Raw genomic sequence first — 20,173 nt, forward strand, 5'->3', positions numbered from 1 at the left:
CATGCCCTCAAAATAATCGGCCTGCATCTCAATCACCTTCCCCAGACAGATAGATGGCGTAGTTTATCGTCAGCCCTCCCACCTCTGTCGACGTGTCGCAAGGGCGGCCCTGTGGCAGGGGTGATGTTTTCTCTTGTGCTGTAGCGTGTGCCACAAAGAGGTACCTTCATTTTGGCGAGCAGATCGTAATCGCATAGACTCATGTAGGATGAAGAAGGTGGATTTTCCACCCGCACGTATGTAAGAGCTATTACACGGGGTTGACTGTGTGGTACCATGGATTGTCATGAAGGCAGGTGGGATGCAGTGCCAGAAGGCGCTGTCGCATTCTTCTCAGTGCTGGACGAAGATGGTATCGCAAGGAATTGCAGTAGTAGCCCGCTGTGACCATCGGATAGGATGTTTCAACTGGCTTCCCGCTCTTTCAGGCAGTAAACATTCGAGTGACTCAACATAGCCGTCGCCCACTCACTGCGCTACTTCGATTGATCTGCTACCAGTAACAAACACCGCGCATGCAATTTGATACAAACCTTCATGTTTTGAAAGTGTTGCCACTACTTTCTATCCAACCCATGTAAGTGTAATTTTCCTGGATGTGTTGTCTGTTTCCGGCAAGTAACTCCCAAGTAGTGCTGTGAACTTTCAAACGTGACATGTATGTTTTGTAAACACAGTAAAGATCAGTTTCCGATGCAAAAATGTGTATTCCAGAGTAGCCGTGTATTTTGGTTATCCGTGCAGTCGCAGCTTCACATGAACCTTCATACCATCTAAATTTAACCGAATTGCAGGAGAGAAAGCTGTGTCAGTATTCTGAAAATCATTAAAAGCACATGGGAGACAGCACTAAACACTATACCACACAGAGTTTCCTTGCGTTCCATTCAAGTATGGAGTGCGGGGAGAGTGACTCAATGCCTCTGTGCACGATATATTTGGTTTAATATTGTCTTCTTAATCCTTTCGGGAAAGCTTCACAGGGATCTGTAATACATCGCTACATTCTCCACTCAATAATGGTTCTTGAAACTTTGAAAAGAGTCTTTCACGTTACAGTTGGCGTCTCTCTTCAGGTGTCTGCCGACAAGTTTTTCGGCATCTCCGCAATATTCACCTTTGAATCAGAAAATCCTGTGAGAGTTCTTGCTGCCCTCCTATGTCGTCATTTGCGTGCAGGGTTTAGATTAGATTAGATTTACTTTCATTCAAATTGATCCGTAGTGGTGAGGTACTCCAGGATGTAGAACATGTCAGGAAAACAGTAATACATAACAAATATTTACAATTAAAACAAAAAAGCTAATGTACCTTCCACAGGTCCCAAGTAGAATGATCATTATTTTTTTTAATGAACACTATAAGAAAGAAACATTTTACAACACTCATTTGCTAAGATCGCATTAATGCACTGAATTTAAAATAAAAAAATTGTAAAAAATTGTTTTTCTTATTTATAAGGTAATAAACATATAATAGAATTACAAAATGGTGCAGAAGTTAGATTGTAATATATATATATATATATATATATATATATATATATTGTAATATATATATATATATATATATATATATATATATATATATATATATATATGTATATATATATATATATATACATATATATATATATATCAGTTGGTTCTACTGAGAAATTCGTCAATGGAGTAGAAGGAGTTGGCCACCAATAAATCCTTTAGGATTCTCTTAAACTGAATTTCATTGGATGTTAAGTTTTTATGGCTGCTGGAAAGTTATTGTAAATGTGTGTTCTTGAATAATGCACACATTTTTGACAAGATTAAGTTACTTTAAATCCTTGTGAAGAGTATTCTTATCTCTAGTATTGATTCCATGAACTGAGCTGTTGGTTTGAAAAAATGATATATTTTTAATGACAAATTTCATTAAGGAATAAATATATTGGAAAGGAGTAGTTAGTATCCCTAGTTCCCTAAACAGATCTCTGCAGGATGTTCTTGAGGTCACACCACATATAACTCTTATTGAACGTTTTTGTGTCTGAAAAACTTTAGCTTGGCTGGATGAATAACCCCAAAAAATAATTCCATATGACATTATGGAGTGAAAGTAAGCATAATATGCCGGCTTTTTCATTTTTATGTCCCCTATGTCTGAGAGAATTCGCATTGCAAATAAAGATTTGTTTAGACACTTCAGCAGTTCTGTGGTGTGCTCCTCCCAGTTGAATTTATTATCAAGCTAAGAATTTAACACTGTCCACTTCTTATCTTCTTGTCATCATATGTTAGGCATATACTGGTGGGACAGCCCTTAGAAGTTCTGAACTGCATGTAGTGTGTTTTTTCAAAGTTTAGCGACAGAGAATTGGCTAGGAACAGTGATTAATGTCCAGAAATGTTTTATTAGCCGATCTTTCTAAGACTGCACTTGATTTGCTATTTATTACAATGTTTGTATCATTGGCAAACAAAACAATCTTGTCATCTAGTAATGTTACTGATGAAAGGTCATTGATATACACAAGAAAAAGTAAGGGCCCTAAGATGGAACCCTGTGGGACACCACATGTAATTAGTTCCCAGATGGATGATGCCTGATAGCATAATACATGTTTCTTTTCTAATAACACCCTTTGTTTCCTACCAGAGATATACGATTTGAAACATTTAGCAGCATTACCTGTTACATCACAAAATTATAATTTACTTAAAGGATATTGTGATTTACATAGTCAAATATCTTTGACATATCACAAATTATACCAGTTGCCTGAATTTTTTTGTCTAATGAATTAAGTACATTTTCATCGTAAGTGTAGATAGCCTTCTCAATATCAGAACCCTTTAGGAATCTGTACTGCGGCTTTGACAGTATGTTATTTGTGATAAGATGGTTATAAAACCCATTGTACATTACTTTTTCTAAAATTTTTGGGAATGCTGGCAAAAATGAAATTGGATGGAAACTTGAGACTATTTCTTTACTTCCCTTCTTAAACAGTCGCTTAACTTCAGCGTATTTCAACCATTCAGGAAATATTCCACTGATAAACGAAAGGTTACAAAGATAGTTTAATACACTAGTTAACTCAGAATCATATTCTTTAATTAGCTTTGTTGATGTTTCATCATACCCATTAGATGTTTTTGATTTTAAAGATATTATGATGGACATTACTTCTGCTGGGGTAGTGGGGGTCAAATTCATATTATGGAAGTTACTTGAAATGTCTGATCTGAGGTATCCCACGGCAGCATCTACAGAACCTGACAACCCTATCTTTTCAGCAACCGTTACAAAATGTTCGATAAAAAGTTCTGCAACTCTATACCTGTCTGTCACCAATGTATCATTTACCCTTAATGCTATTTGACCGTCTTCATGTCTGGTTCTACCGGTCTCCTCCTTCAGTATATTCCACACTGTCTTTATATTGTTATCTGATATGACTATCTTTTCCTTGTAATATATTTGCTTTGATGTCCGCATTACAGTCTTTGATATTTTGCAGGATTTCTTGCAGTGTGCTAGAACATCAACATCAGAACTGTATCGGATTGACAGATACAGTTTTCTTTTTGTTTTATGAGATAACTAAATTCTTTGAGTAATCCATGGTTTCTTTGTAGACTTTGCTCTAACATTGGTTAGTTTTTGGGGAAAACAGTGTTCAGATAAGATAAGCACTTTATTAGTAAAAGTGTTATTTTTTCATTCACATGATCACTGTAGGCATCACACACATGAATGTCTCTAAGGAGTGTCCTAAAATAATCAATTTTTGGCTTACTGATTAACCTCCTGAGTTCAGATTTAACAGATTTTATATCCTGTTCAGTATTACGATTTAATAGAAGGAACTGCATGTCACGGTCTGAGAGGCCATTGACTGCTGCTTTTTTGTAGTATAATTTTGTTCATTGGACTTTTCTATAAAGATATTATCAATGGCTGTTTGTGAGCAATTGGCTACCCTAGTTGGTAACTTGACAGTCGTAATTAAGTTGAATCATAGCGTTACTAACTCAAATAAGTTCTTATTGGGAGAGTCTTTAAGGAAATCTACATTGAAGTCACCAGCAACCACTATTTCTTTGTTTTTGGTTGTTAAATGGGCCAATACAGCTTCACGGTGGTTTATGAAATGGTTACTTGCAGGTGCTTGGTATACACTTAATATTATGAAGGTTTTCTTTTATGATGTTCTACTTCTGTTGCATATGCTTCCATATGCTGTTCTAGGCAACATTTATGAATGTCTATGATCTTAAATTTATGACAGTTCCTGATGAATGTGGCAACTCTTCCTTTCTCCATTTCTGCTTTACAAAAGTGAGATGCTAACCTAAATCCTGTAACACTTAAAAGTGCTATATCAATGGTCACATGATGTTCAGAAAGGCAGATTATGTCAGCTGCGTTTGAGGACTCTAATTCATTTATTCAGGTAATTAATTCATTAATTTTATTTCTCAGTCCTCGAATATTTTGATGCAATAAAGATAGCTGACGTTTCACATTGCCTGAGTTAAAATTGGGTGGAGTTGAAATTTCTGCTGATTGTTGAAAATTCTTAACCAACAGCTGTTTATGCTGATGTAATAAACTAGAATTATGTATTTTGGTTTCCTTCTCAAACTGAAGGTTTGTCTCAATCCTAAACTCTCTTAAAACTTAGTTTCTTTCTGTCCTCCCTACCCTAAGAAATGGTCTTTCCTGAACCCTATAACCACTGGTATTTTATCATTCATGACAGTGCCTCACCACTTTAACTTTCCTGATATTTTCCCAGTCAGTTTACCCTTCCCTTTTTGTTGAGGTGAAGGCCATGCCTAGTACAATCCCACTTATTGAAAGAATCAACAGGAACCACACCAATGTGTGACCCTGCACCCGACTTACCCAATACCAAATTAACTCCCCTGACAAAAGAGTTCAAATGAGGTCGGTCATGGCGCCAAAGAACAGATACAAACTCAACACTAGTATGCTTCGATGCTGATGCAATCTTTGCCAGGTGACACTCTATACTGTAACCAGGATCTCTGTCAGTACTATTACCTGGCCCACCCACTATAGCCACAGTGTCTTCCTTAGTGAAATCTTTGCAAAGTGATCCTAAATCCTCTGTCATCTGCTCCAGACCAGCACTAGGTTTAAAAAAATTGGTGACCTGGTATTCTGATCCTAGTTCATCCTGATAAAGTTGGTCAACACCTGTTCCATGGGAACTACCTAACAACAACACTTTCTTTCCCTTTACTGATTTCCCTACATTCTTACTTTAAATTTGCTGCTGAAAGTTTGCCGTGCCCTGTCTACACCTGCAACTACTTGAGGCTCACCAGCTTCTAACTAAAGCAACACGTCAAATCTATTTTCCGTATTCACCACAAAGCTGTCAGACAAAGTTCTAGGCCTGTTCCTCCTGTTGCATGTTGCTACTTCCCACCTCTCTTTACCCTTCTTCCTCCTTAGCCTGTCAAGATCTCCCCTGGCCTTATCTAATTCAGGCTGAGGGGCGGCAATTTCCCCCTCCTGTTCTAGTATCTTCCTATCTCTATTACATATCCTACAAAACCACTGATGAGTCTCATTTACTTCCCCTATTCCCACGCCACTACAGTCACCCACATGGAAAAAATTACAGCACCGGTCACACCAAAGCCCCGACCTAAAAGTTCCACGGCAAGTCAAGCACTTTTCACTCATGATGAACGTTATAGTTTATTAGTAATGTCAGTTAAATTACAGATAAACACGAAAATATGATTCAACAAGTTTGGCATATAAGCAACTGTATGTAATCAAAAACAACAGTGCGAAGTTTCTGAAACAACAACTCAAACTTTACGCTATTTTTTGGAAATGTGAGTTAAATAATGAAGAGGTTCGCTACAATTAAATTGCTGGAGAGAGCAAGGAACAATTAAACGAAATTCTATAGATTTGCTGCGGCAAAACGTAAACAGAAAGTACGACTATAACCAGACTGTACTATCTTTTCACGTTTTCTGCTGTATTACATAAAGAAAAATGAGCCTTTAATGTTGCGCTTAAAAAGCACACTAATACACCTATTTACCACGTAATCAATACTAAAATAAATGTTATTATAATCCAAAATGAGTTATCTTTACGAGAGCACCAAAACTTGCGCTATTCTCTTGGCTGCACGGCAGCCCTGTCTTCAAAAACTTGTGCCCTTCATTGTTTAAGTCCAATATTGCTGTTAGTCCTGTTTAGCGTGGATTCAACAAGTTTGAGGAATATTCTGTGACGGATGTTTTAATGACAGTGTCCTTTGTAGAGTAACTGTATTGTTCCGTTATCCTACCATTGACTCCAGTTGTGATTCATGTATGTTGTAGCCGTAGCATACTACTGATCCGCAGGTTATGAAGTTCACAACTTTATGCTTTTGAACAGTTGAAGATAGCTGCCGGTCTTTACACCAATGCGAAATATAATCAAAATCAGACTAAATATTTGCGCAATTTTTTAAAGAGTACTTCAGTATAGATAACTACAGCCCCTCAAAAAACCGCAACTTCTACTGATGTTGTTTACCAAATCATTAATAAATAATATTAGCTATACCCGGTCACATGTTGGTGTGGCTCAGTGTGATTAAATGGGGAATAAAGAAAAGAGAAAGCACACCCTTCTAATACATACAACAATTAGATATACGTCCTACTCTCCTTCTCCCTCCTGTCCCTGTCTTTCTCCTCCTGCCTCCTTTCTTTGTCCAATTCCTTTTCCTTCCCACTCTTTTCGTCCATCACCTCCTCCCCTTACTTTCTCTTCTCTTTCCTCCCACTCGTCTTTCTCGCCAGTGAGATTCGTTTACCTCTTCTGTATAATCTGAAAGTGTTCAGATAGTATCTTTAAATTAAATGTATTCGCAATTGCGAATAATGACAACCATCAGTTGTAGAATGGAATGACGGAAATGAAAATTTGTGCAGGACCGGGACTCGAACTCAGATTTCCCTCGTATCGCGAGCGGTCGCCTTACTATTCGGCTATCCATGCACGACTCGCAGCGAGACCCGAACTTCTATATTTCGTCAATCATGCGTCTACGACATGGACTAGTGCATCCATAGTAATAATATCTTTCGACTCACCACGCAGAGGATCGTGATCGCACGTACCCAGTGATCAAAAAGTCAGTATAAAATTGAAAACTGAATAAATCACGGAATAAAGTAGATGGAGAGGTACAGATTGACACACATGCTTGGAATGACATGGGGTTTTATTAGAGCCAAAAAATTACAAACGTTCAAAAAATGTCTGGGAGACGGCGCTTCATCTGATCAGAATAGTATAATTAGCATAAGAAAGTAAGACAAAGCAAAGATGATGTTCTTTACAGGAAATGCTCAATATGTCCACCATCATTCCTAATCAATAGCTGTAGTCGAGGAATAATGTTGTGAACAGCACTGTAAAGCATATCCGGAGTTATGGTGAGGCATTGGCGTCGGATGTTGTCTTTCGGCATCCCTAGAGATCTCGGTTGATCACGATACCCCAAAGCCTATAATCGCACGGACTGAGGTCTGGGGACCTGGGAGGCTAAACATGACGAAAGTGGCGGCTGAGCACACGATCATCACCAAACGACGCGCGCAAGAGATCTTTCACGCGTCTAGCAATACTTTTTTTTTTTTGGTTGTAATAAAACCCATGTCATTCCAAGCATGTGTGTCAATTTTTACCTCTCTATCTACATTATCCCGCGGTTTATTAAGTTTTCAAATTTATACTGACTTTTTGATCATCCGGTATGTTTGATTTAAGGGAAGCAGAAGGCTGGAAGTTGCCAACGGCCTTGCCGCAGTGGTAACACTGGTTCCCGTCAGATCACTGAACTTAAGCGCTGTCGGTCTGGGTTAGCCCTTGGATGGGTGACCATCCGGTCTGCCGAGCGCTGTTGGCAAGCGGGGTGCACTCAGCCCTTGTGAGGCAAACTGAGGAGCTACTTGATTGAGAAGTAGCGGCTCCGGTCTCCGAAACTGACATACGATCGGGAGAGCGGTGTGATGAACACATGCCCCTCCACATCCGCATTCAGTGACGCTTGTGGGCCTTCATAGCCTGTTCCGGAGGAGTTTAATTTTAATTTAGAAAGCTGGAAATTGAGTTATCTGGTGCGCTGCAGCAAAGTTTTCTTATATAAACGAAGTCAAGGTGAATCCCATGCTGTTTCTTAGTTTATGCATAAAGAACTGAAAACCACAGGTTTTCGATTTGCATTTTGTTTCTCGCTACACAGTCGTTCTGAAACGAGTGCAATCAACTGGATGTCCCTTACGCGGCTTGTATGTCTCAACCAGTTATCCACTTGGGAAAAGGAAAGCTGCATTGTAACGGTAAATCGGAGTCACTTTTCGTTTTTGGTGAATCTCCAGATCATTGAGAGGTGAATGCTACGCTAAAAGAAAGAGTGAAAACACGTGATCCAGCTGCGATTCGAGCCTACAACTGTTCAAATTCAAGCCAGATGCAACTGGTCTGGGTGGGCGTCACATGACACCTCTTTGTGTTCATGGTCGAAAACTTCACTCAGTTTTTTTTTTATATAGAACACGTTGTGCCACCATACCGGCGGACTGCTAGACCACCAGACCCTATGTGAATTGGGTCACACTTTCCGCTCTCTCAAGTCACTGTTCCTCTTTTAGGTTATGGCTGCCGATCACTAGGTGGCAATGGCCTTGTTTTCACAACTTAACTTTAATTCATCATAATTCGGACAATTTGTACGAAATGTTTATAGATTATATACAGAAACATTCCTCATCAATCAGTGTATCTATCACTCAAAACCGCCGTTGCTCAAAACAGCTGTTGCTGAGATTAACTTTCACATACAGACTCACACGAGGAGGCGACTTCAACTTATATACAGAAAGAGGAGAACATGGACTGCATGGTTCCCAATACACTTCCCTGAGACATGCCTGAAGTTACGTCTGTCGATGGTTTTCCATCCAACACAGCATGTTGCATCCTGCATTCCAATAAATCTTTAAGCCGTTAGCAAATTTCGTTTGATATCCTATAGCTACATAATTTCGCCTCTTCAACTGTATTAAATAACTGCTGTTTACCTCCTACTAGTAGCTAAATATTTACATGATTACTTTGGTACTTTACAAAGAACATTCTTATCTATAACTGCAAAGACAGAGTTCTGATTACAATATATTATTAACTGTCACTGCGACGATACTAGTGTTCTACAATTGCTTTAACCTGGCTAAATTGGTTAAACAGAATAGACCATTAATTGGGCTATGCACGGCTCTGTTTACAAAGGCTTGCTCGATGAAGTCGCAAGGTCAAGCCATACATTTCTGCTTTCATGCACAGCAGCTAAACTCGCTGCAAATAATTATTTGTACCCGTCGCCCTGGAGTTGAATAGTCTATGCAATAGCTAAAATTGTGAATTAATAAAATAATCAGATATATTAAATATCAATAAATAATTAATAAAAGGGTTTTATTCTAACGTTTGAAATTGATGTAGACAACACAAGACGACTGCGTTGAGTAATTCTTAGATTAATCAATCAGATAATCAGATAAACATGGTAAGGCAGTCCTACAAATAATAATATGACAATATGGACAGAAATAAAATAATATTCAAAAGCAGTAACATTACGTTAAGTGTGCTGCAGTAATGGTAGCAAATCCCCAAAAGCTAACTAGACATCAGAGAGGGCGAAAACTAAGTCCCATTCCGTGATCGCAAGACACGAAATATTCACCAGCTCAAAATAATTCAGAGTTCAGTACGACGATCCACATATCTACACAAGCGAGATGAAGACTGGCACTCGTGTTCTGTCCAGTCTTGATTCCGTAATGCAAGCGCAGAAAGTCAAAGTTCAGAACTGGAACACATTTAGAACTCGAGAAACTTTAATTCCCATCGAAAGTTAAAGTACTCGAGTGGCCGTTTACTACCCAAAAGAATGAGTATCACAAGTTTTCTGAGGCAGGTCTATCTTCTTCCAGCTCTCGGAACTAAGTGTCCGTCTCCACCATCCTGCTCAGCTCTGTGCTCCAGTAGCATTCCATCACTCCTTATTCTCACTGGCCGAAGTCCATCCCCACCAAAATATGCAGCATTCTTAGGTTCTGCAGACTCGCTTTGACTTAACTTGACCACCTACCACATTAAACTAACATATTATTGCAATATTTATTGAACGGAATGTTACTAACATTCGGTTCCAGTCAGACTATTTACAGTAAATAAAAATAATAGTTTGAACATAAAAAAATAAGACACAATTCTCGTCATTTGAGCTTATGTTGAATCATAGTAAAATTTATGAAATATTTACTGAACAATAACTTAATTCCACTTGATAGAAGTGGCCCTCTATTCATTGGCGGTGTCAGCTTATTCATATGACTGACCATTTTTAAAAACAATGATGTTTGATATCACCCATAATCAACATTTACATACAGTTATTGGCAAAAAACAATAAAATATACATTAGGTAACGACACAAGTGAGACAAGATTTGAGGCTAGACATTCTGCATTCAGTTGCTGTGTTATTGTGGAGAATACAATGTTTTAATAAACATTTGATAATGAAAACGTTATAAAAGACATAATGAATCAATAAATAAAGTAGATTTCAAGGATGATAACTATAACGCAGTGCTATCTTCTGAGATATTGTTGTTGGAATCGCATTAAGCATTTAGAAGTTATTCATTTTTAGGTTCGTTGTGAAAGTATTCAGTCGCTATAAATTATTAACTTTAGTAGCTTTTAGGATATTGAAAATATGATTGTTTCATTGGATGCGACTCATTTTTCTGAGAACATAGATATCTTCAGATTTGCTCTGCTACGGAACTGTGATCAATTATTAAATTTCTAAGTGTTATACTTAGCCGTATTTTAGACTGCCTGTAAATGCTGACATTGTTGCTATTACTTCTGCACTCAAGCAATGCGAGCAACCGCCGTCGAAGTCCCCCTGCTCTGGAATTACCCTCATCCGGCCATGTGCTGATTGCCTAGGTACCTGAGCTCACCAGGAGCGGCTGCATTGCATCCTCGCCCTGCCGACTCGCACCCAGCCAAGAAAGCATCACTTCTCCACAGTACCAACCCTGGACGGCCGAATAGCTCGCCTAAACACGTGCAGTGTTACATCATGAATCCTCAAAACCAGATAGCGCTATTTGCAATGTGGCCAGTGTTTTACGGAAAGCAGAAGGCGTTCTCCTAATCGATGGCTTTGCGTTCTCCTTATTGATGACTTTCAAGATGATAAAACAAGAACTGCTGAATTCTATACAAATCCTATGGACATTGGAAATCGTAATGTGAGTGTATGCACAATGTTGCAATCTACATACATCAAAAAACGTTTTGCATCACCCCTGTTCCCAGAACTCCTGAAGACAGACGTTGACTGTGGATATTTTATCACAAACACAGTCCATTTGACTGTTCAGAGATGTCACCAAACCCTCCCAAAGATGTAAACAACCATGCATGAGCAGCGCCTATTAAACGGAGGGAGTCCGACAGCCGATTAGTTCCAGTTATTCCACCAGGAAGGAGGAACACAGCTCGTGTTTTCTGTAGTTCAACTATGACTAGACGGTCAATGCGGCGGTTCGATTGCGTCCGCATTGTTACTTTGTGCCAGGAAGGGCCAGGAAGGGCTCTCAACAAGGGAAGTGTCCAGGCGTTACGGAGTGAACCAAAGCGATGTTGTTCGGACATGGGGGAGATACAGAGAGACAGGAACTGTCGATGACATGCCTCGCTCGGGTCGCCTAAGGGCTAATGCTGCAGTGGATGACCGCTAACTACGGATTGTGGCTCGGAGGAATCCTGACAGCAACGCCACCATGTTGAATAATGCTTTTCGTGCAGCCACAGGACGTCGTGTCACTACTCAAACTGTGCGCAATAGGCTGCATGATGCGCAACTTCACTCCCGACGTCCATGACGAGGTCCATCTTTACAACCACGACACCATGCAGGATGGTACAGATAGGCCCAACAACATGCCGAATGGACCGCACAGGATTGGCATCACGTTCTCTTCACCGGTGAGTGTCGCATATGCCATCAACCAGACACTCGTCGGAGACGTGTTTGGAGGCAACGCGGTGAGGCTGAACGTCTTAGACACACTTTCCAGCGAGTGCAGCAAGGTGGAGGTTCCCTGCTGTTTTGGGGTGGCATTATGTTGGGCCGACGTGCGCCGCCGATGGTAATGGAAGGCGCCGTAACGGCAGTACGATTCGTGACTGCCACCCTCCGACCGATAGTGCAACCATATCGGCAGCATATTGGCGAGGCATTCGTCTTCATGGACGACAATTCGCGCCCCCGTCGTGCACATGTGGGGTGAATGACTTCCTTCAGGAAAACGACATCTTTCGATTAGAGTGGCCAGCATGTTCTCCAGACATGAACCCTATCGAACATGCGTGATATAGATTGGAAAGGGCTGTTTATGGGCGACGTGACCCACCAACCACTATGAGGGACCTCCGCCGATCGCCGTTGAGGAGTGGGACCATCTGGACCAACAGTGCCTTGATGAACTTGTGGATAGTATGTCACGACGAATACAGGCATGCATCAGTGCAGGGGAACGTGCTACTGGATATTAGAGGTACCGGTATGTCCAGCAACCTGGACCACCACCTCTGATGGTCTCGCTGTATGGTGGTACGATATGCAATGTGTCGTTTTCATGAGCAATAAAAAGGTCAGAAATGATGTTTTTGTTGATCTATATTCCAATTTTCTGTGCAAGTTACGGAACTCTCGGAACCGAGGTGATGCAAAACTTTTTTTCATGTGTGTATTTTTAAGTACAACTAACGTCTGTTACCTAATGTTGGTGAAATAAGTCTGTTTCGTGTGTGTTAATCTTCATGTAACATAAGATGTTCTGAAATGCCGAAACTGTTTGTAAGATAAAATGAATTCGCATACCAACTGTCGGTATGTGTATACGTGGCGAATTTCGTACAAAAATGCTACTGGGCCAGTCAGACGAGAAAGACTGTGGCCAGAGGTGATTGGTTGTACAGTGATGCTACACTCACGGTTCGGCGCAGTGGCCTGCAGTGAGGACCCAGGTGTCACTGATGAGGGAGCCACCGCAGAAAGCCTGTCCTTGCGCCACGGTGATGATGAGACCAACCTGGTACGGGAACTGGCCGAGAGTTGCTACTTCGCCGTTGGTGATGCGTTCACCTGTTCGGAAAAAAAAATCACAATCAAATCAAGTACCACACGCGCATCTATCGGTGTACACTTCATCCTTGGTACGCACTAAAGCTAACATTTGACTTACAAGGAGAGGCCGGATTCTGTGACACAGCGATTTCGACAGATGGGCAACCATCATCTGTAGCCTGGAATGACGACAGTGAATATTTGTGCCGAACCAGGACTCGAACCTGGATTTCCCACTTATCACGAGCGGTCGCCTTAGCATTTTTTATCTCATTTTGTTCGTTATTGTTCGTTCTGTTTGTTCGGGGCAGACGTCCCATGACGCTTGTTCATGTTCATTGTTGCCCATTAACTCGGTTTTTTACTACGGAGGGCACCTAACCCTCTGACCGAACAGGCTGAGCTACTGTACCGGCCCATTTCGCTATCCGTACACGCCTCGCGGCCGGACCCAAACTTTATATGTCATTGACCGTTGTCGCCATTCCATTCTACAGCTGACTGTTGTCCACATTCGCAATTGTGAATGCATTTAATGTACTTCATAACGGCTATAGTTGCCGCAGTGCCTGTTACTTTGCACATGCATGCGTGTCCAAATCAACTTTGCATTGTAATTAAGAATAACACAGACACTGCAATATCGTATTCAGCATGTTAGATCTGTGAACGTGTTTAGGTCGCTACTCTTGCGCTTACGATAAAATGTAAGTTCAACGATCCTGACACAGGATCTATTTCGGACAAAATAGAATCGTTGGAGAACTCGAAAATAAGAATATTTTATTTGTAAACATCATGACCACAAGCTAATAATTTCCGGGAAATCAAAGAATTGGTGAGCTCGATCCGTTTCAGATTTATTTGGGGAGGGAAGATATTGCTAAATGCACAGGAAGGCAAGCTATAGCACGTCCGCTTTCAAATTGTAGTAAACTTTCGTGTGTGTGGATTCGAATGGCACTTCTTGAACCTATTTTACTTTTCTATAAAAGAACGGATATGTACAGTGTTGTTTAACTTATTAATTGTAAGCAACTACATTAAATGCTAAGGGAGGAGTTTAATGAATATAAATCGAGTTCGCTTTCCACTGCATACAGGGTGGAAACTAGGTCGTCCGGCGAAATGGTTTTCGTCCAGCAGACATGATGCAGAGATTTTCTCTGTTCCCCTGCTTCTGTAGAGAATACTATTCGATGCACTGTGAATACTGAATACTTACTGCGACATGAAGGAAGAAAGGGAATCCTTGTCAAATATACAGATAGATAGATACACTCCTGGAAATTGAAATAAGAACACCGTGAATTCATTGTCCCAGGAAGGGGAAACTTTATTGACACATTCCTGAGGTCAGATACATCACATGATCACACTGACAGAACCACAGGCACATAGACACAGGCAACAGAGCATGCACAATGTCGGCACTAGTACAGTGTATATCCACCTTTCGCAGCAATGCAGGCTGCTATTCTCCCATGGAGACGATCGTAGAGATGCTGGATGTAGTCCTGTGGAACGGCTTGCCATGCCATTTCCACCTGGCGCCTCAGTTGGACCAGCGTTCGTGCAGGACGTGCAGACCGCGTGAGACGACGCTTCATCCAGTCCCAAACATGCTCAATGGGGGACAGATCCGGAGATCTTGCTGGCCAGGGTAGTTGATTTACACCTTCTAGAGCACGTTGGGTGGCACGGGATACATGCGGACGTGCATTGTCCTGTTGGAACAGCAAGTTCCCTTGCCGGTCTAGGAATGGTAGAACGATGGGTTCGATGACGGTTTGGATGTACCGTGCACTATTCAGTGTCCCCTCGACGATCACCAGTGGTGTACGGCCAGTGTAGGAGATCGCTCCCCACACCATGATGCCGGGTGTTGGCCCTGTGTGCCTCTGTCGTATGCAGTCCTGATTGTGGCGCTCACCTGCACGGCGCCAAACACGCATACGACCATCATTGGCACCAAGACAGAAGCGACTCTCATCGCTGAAGACGACACGTCTCCATTCGTCCCTCCACTCACGCCTGTCACGACACCACTGGAGGCGGGCTGCACGATGTTGGGGCGTGAGCGGAAGACGGCCTAACGGTGTGCGGGACCGTAGCCCAGCTTCATGGAGACGGTTGCGAATGGTCCTCGCCGATACCCCAGGAGCAACAGTGTCCCTAATTTGCTGGGAAGTGGCGGTGCGGTCCCCTACGGCACTGCGTAGGATCCTACGGTCTTGGCGTGCATCCGTGCGTCGCTGCGGTCCGGTCCCAGGTCGACGGGCACGTGCACCTTCCGCCGACCACTGGCGACAACATCGAGGTACTGTGGAGACCTCACGCCCCACGTGTTGAGCAATTCGGCGTACGTCCACCCGGCCTCCCGCATGCCCACTATACGCCCTCGCTCAAAGTCCGTCAACTGCACATACGGTTCACGTCCACGCTGTCGCGGCATGCTACCAGTGTTAAAGACTGCGATGGAGCTCCGTATGCCACGGCAAACTGGCTGACACTGACGGCGGCGGTGCACAAATGCTGCGCAGCTAGCGCCATTCGACGGCCAACACCGCGGTTCCTGGTGTGTCCGCTGTGCCGTGCGTGTGATCATTGCTTGTACAGCCCTCTCGCAGTGTCCGGAGCAAGTATGGTGGGTCTGACACACCGGTGTCAATGTGTTCTTTTTTCCATTTCCAGGAGTGTAGATAGATAGAGAGAGAGAGAGAGAGAGAGAGAGAATTTCCAGCAGTAACTGCAAAATTATTCTAGTCAATTTTTAATCGCGTTTCCTACGAACAACCACATTTTGTGAAACAAATAAACAGAAAAAAATAAAAAGAAAACCGTATGCACCAAGCCAAGGAACGAACATATACCAGAGCCGTGTCGGCTCGTTTTTCGAGTTGTTATATCGATGCTTATTGGCACTATCCGTTTCCCTATCAAGCCACCGGCTGGCGCTTCGATCGTCTTGTAGTTGGCTCTTTGGTTGGAGGAAGTGCCGGCCAGGGTGGCCGAGCGGTTCTAGGCGCTACCGTCTGGAACCGCGCGACCCCTACGGTCGCAGGTTCGAATCCTGCCTCGGGAATGGGTATGTGTGATGTCCTTAGGTTAGTTAGGTTTAAGTAGTTCTAAGTTCTAGGGGGCTGATGACCTCAGAAGTTTATTCTCATAGTGCTCAGACCCATTTGAACCATTTTTTTTGCTCCCATTTGGCTGATTTGCCCGCTGTTCTTCGTCACACCCTACTTAAGCTACTAAATTCGCCCTCCCTCCCTCTCTCTCTCTCTCTCTCTCTCTCTCTCTCTCTCTCTCTCTCTCTGTGTGTGTGTGTGTGTGTGTGTGTGTGTGTGTGTGTGTGTGTGAACTCCACTTGTGAATGATATATTTGATTGTATGTAAGCTGTATTTTCCTTTTATTGCAATTTCAGCATTTCGGTGATCTTGTCATTATTTCTTGTGGGTGAAATTAATTTGGTTGTAATATGCTCTAGGGCGTTATTAGTGACCACTGAGGGCGGATATCGAGCCTAATCTTTAAGGTGGCAAATTCTTGCTTGCCGGACTTGTGTATGAACTGTAATATCGGGCATGGTCGTGACAAGCAAATGCCACCGGCCTGATGAATCTACATCTACATCTACATTTATACTCCGCAAGCCACCCAACGGTGTGTGGCGGAGGGCACTTTACGTGCCACGGTCATTACCTCCCTTTTCTGTTCCAGTCGCGTATGGTTCGCGGGAAGAACGACTGTCTGAAAGCCTCCGTACGCGCTCGAATCTCTCTAATTTTACATTCGTGATCTCCTCGGGAGGTATAAGTAGGGGGAAGCAATATATTCGATACCTCATCCAGAAACGCACCCTCTCGAAACCTGGCGAGCAAGCTACACCGCGATGCAGAGCGCCTCTCTTGCAGAGTCTGCCACTTGAGTCTGCTAAACATCTCCGTAACGCTATCACGGTTACCAAATAACCCTGTGACGAAACGCGCCGCTCTTCTTTGGATCTTCTCTATCTCCTCCGTCAACCCGATCTGGTACGGATCCCACACTGATGAGCAATACTCAAGTATAGGTCGAACGAGTGTTTTGTAAGCCACCTCCTTTGTTGATCGACTACATTTTCTAAGGACTCTCCCAATGAATCTCAACCTGGCACCCGCCTTACCAACAATTAATTTTATATGATCATTCCACTTCAAATCGTTCCGCACACATACTCCCAGATATTTTACAGAAGTAACTGCTACCAGTGTTTGTTCCCATATCATATAATCATACAATAAAGGATCCTTCTTTCTATGTATTCGCAATGCATTACATTTGTCTATGTTAAGGGCCAGTTGCCACTCCCTGCACCAAGTGCCTATCCGCTGCAGATCTTCCTGCATTTCGCTACAATTTTCTAATGCTGCAACTTCTCTGTATACTAAAGCATCATCCGCGAGAAGCCGCATGGAACTTCCGACACTATCTACTAGGTCATTTATATATATTGTGAAAGGCAATGGTCCCATAACACTCCCCTGTGGCACGCCAGAGGTTACTTTAACGTCTGTAGACGTCTCCCCATTGATAACAACATGCTGTGTTCTGTTTGCTAAAAACTCTTCAATCCAGCCACACAGCTGGTCTGATATTCCGTAGGCTCTTACTTTGTTTATCAGGGGACAGTGCGGAACTGTATCGAACGTCTTCCGGAAGTCAAGGAAAATAGCGTCTACCTGGGAGCCTGTATCTAATATTTTCTGGGTCTCATGAACAAATAAAGCGAGTTGGGTCTCATACGATCGCTGTTTCCGGAATCCATGTTGATTCCTACAGAGTAGATTCTGTGTTTCCAAAAACGACATGATACGCGAGCAAAAAACATGTTCTAAAATTCTACAACAGATCAACGTCAGAGATATAGGTCTATAGTTTTGCGCACCTGCTCGACGACCCTTCTTGAAGACTGGGACTACCTGTGCTCTTTTCCAATCATTTGGAACCCTCCGTTCCTCTAGAGACCTGCGGTACACGGCTGTTAGAAGGGGGGCAAGTTCTTTCGCGTACTCTGTGTAGAATCGAATTGGTATCCCATCAGGTCCAGTGGACTTTCCTCTGTTGAGTGATTCCAGTTGCTTTTCTATTCCTTGGACACTTATTTCGATGTCAGTCATTTTTTCGTTTGTGCGATGATTTAGAGAAGGAACTGCAGTGCGGTCTTCCTCTGCGAAACAGCTTAAGTAAAAAGGTGTTTAGTGTTTCAGCTTTACGCGTGTCATCCTCTGTTTCAATGCCATCATCATCCCGGAGTGTCTGAATATGCTGTTTCGAGCCACTTACTGATTTAACGTAAGACCAGAACTTCCTAGGATTTTCTGTCAAGTCGGTACATAGAATTTTACTTTCGAATTCACTGAACGCTTCAGGCATAGCCCTCCTTACGCTAACTTTGACATCGTTTAGCTTCTGTTTGTCTGAGAGGTTTTGGCTGCTTTTACACTTGGAGTGAAGCTCTCTTTGCTTTCGCAGTAGTTTCCTAACTTTGTTGTTGAACCACGGTGGGTTTTTCCCGTCCCTCACAGTTTTACTCGGCACGTACCCGTCTAAAACGCATTTTACGATTGCCTTGAACTTTTTCCATAAACACTCAACATTGTCAGTGTCGGAACAGAAACTTTCGTTTTGATCTGTTAGGTAGTCTGAAATCTGCCTTCTATTACTCTTGCTAAACAGATAAACCATCCTCCCTTTTTTTTATATTCCTATTAACTTCCATATTCAGGGATGCTGCAACGGCCTTGTCATCACTGATTCCCTGTTCTGCACTTACAGAGTCGAAAAGTTCGGGTCTGTTTGTTATCAGTAGGTCCAAGACGTTATCTCCACGAGTCGGTTCTCTGTTTAATTGCTCGAGGTCGTTTTCTGTGTTCACGTTGAAAGGTCTTGGTGAGATCGAGCACTTCTCTTAAAAGGACTTTGTTTTACTGTTCTATATTTTGTTATTACTGCGATCTCGTGTTTAGGTATTAGCGCTTAAGCATTTCTTCTTACTTTTGAGCTTACTTAAGTGAATGTTTTGTTGAGGATCTTGTTAACAGTTGGCTGTATAATCAAATTAATTCCTCTGTTTGGTCATTACTACTAAACGATTAACCGGTTAAACTTTGTTTTCATTGTACAGTCATCATAATATTTCGATTTTGGTCGGTGTCTGGGGTGGGGGCTGCATTTAGTATTCATGTGTAGGACCTTGGGAATTTACATATTTGCTCAGTCTTGCATGAATTATATATCTGTTTGCCCTCGGTTTCCCGAGTTGTTGGTAGCATTGGAGCCATTGGCCCGGCGTGTTATCCACTACCCACAGAGTCACCGGGCATGGCTAGTCCACGTGAGCTGTGTACGTGTGCGGTGTGGTGTTTCGCCTCCTGTGTTGCAGTAGCCACCGAGGCAGCGCGGCCTCGTTGCTTACCACATATCTCTGTAAGTTAACTTCTTAACCTTATGGTTTTTTGACTTTTTTAAATTAAGGTATCCGCTACCCTAGGCCATCCTAGCAAAGACTCACCTCCGCCAGCCCGGCCTTGTGTTGTTGTTTGATTTGAAGATATTTCAATTCTTGTTTGTGTATTGCGATGAATTTTAAAATCTTTGTTATCCTCTGTCCAATACCTGTTATTGTCCAAAGGACGTTCCAAATATTTGTTGTAATCCTAGAGGTGTAAATTTTAAAATTTTGTCAAATGCTAACCTTGTAGAAGTTTGAATATTGTTAGTTTCCTGTTTGAAAAGTTGCTAAATTGCTCACGCCAAAAGCGACCTCAAGTTATTTTAATGGTAATTCTGAATTTGTAAAAAAAAATTCTAAATGGACCACCTTCCTTGTTTGAAGTCTACTATCTGAGTGGTTTTCAAATTGTTATGGTAATGCTCCTT

General features: G+C 42.2%; 1 protein-coding gene across 1 annotated transcript in view; it reads right to left on the reverse strand.

Moving 5' to 3' along the window:
• The window catches only part of LOC124805648 (brachyurin-like), a 72,439-nt gene that overhangs the window by 21,836 nt on the left and 30,430 nt on the right, over positions 1–20,173 (reverse strand). Inside the window, exon 3 of the mRNA XM_047266214.1 lies at positions 13,116–13,266. Coding sequence (XP_047122170.1) covers positions 13,116–13,266 — 151 coding nt within the window. The remainder of the gene's footprint in view (positions 1–13,115; positions 13,267–20,173) is intronic.

This window comes from Schistocerca piceifrons, chromosome 7 (assembly GCF_021461385.2).
Source record: "Schistocerca piceifrons isolate TAMUIC-IGC-003096 chromosome 7, iqSchPice1.1, whole genome shotgun sequence".
Taxonomy (NCBI): Eukaryota; Metazoa; Arthropoda; class Insecta; order Orthoptera; family Acrididae; genus Schistocerca; species Schistocerca piceifrons.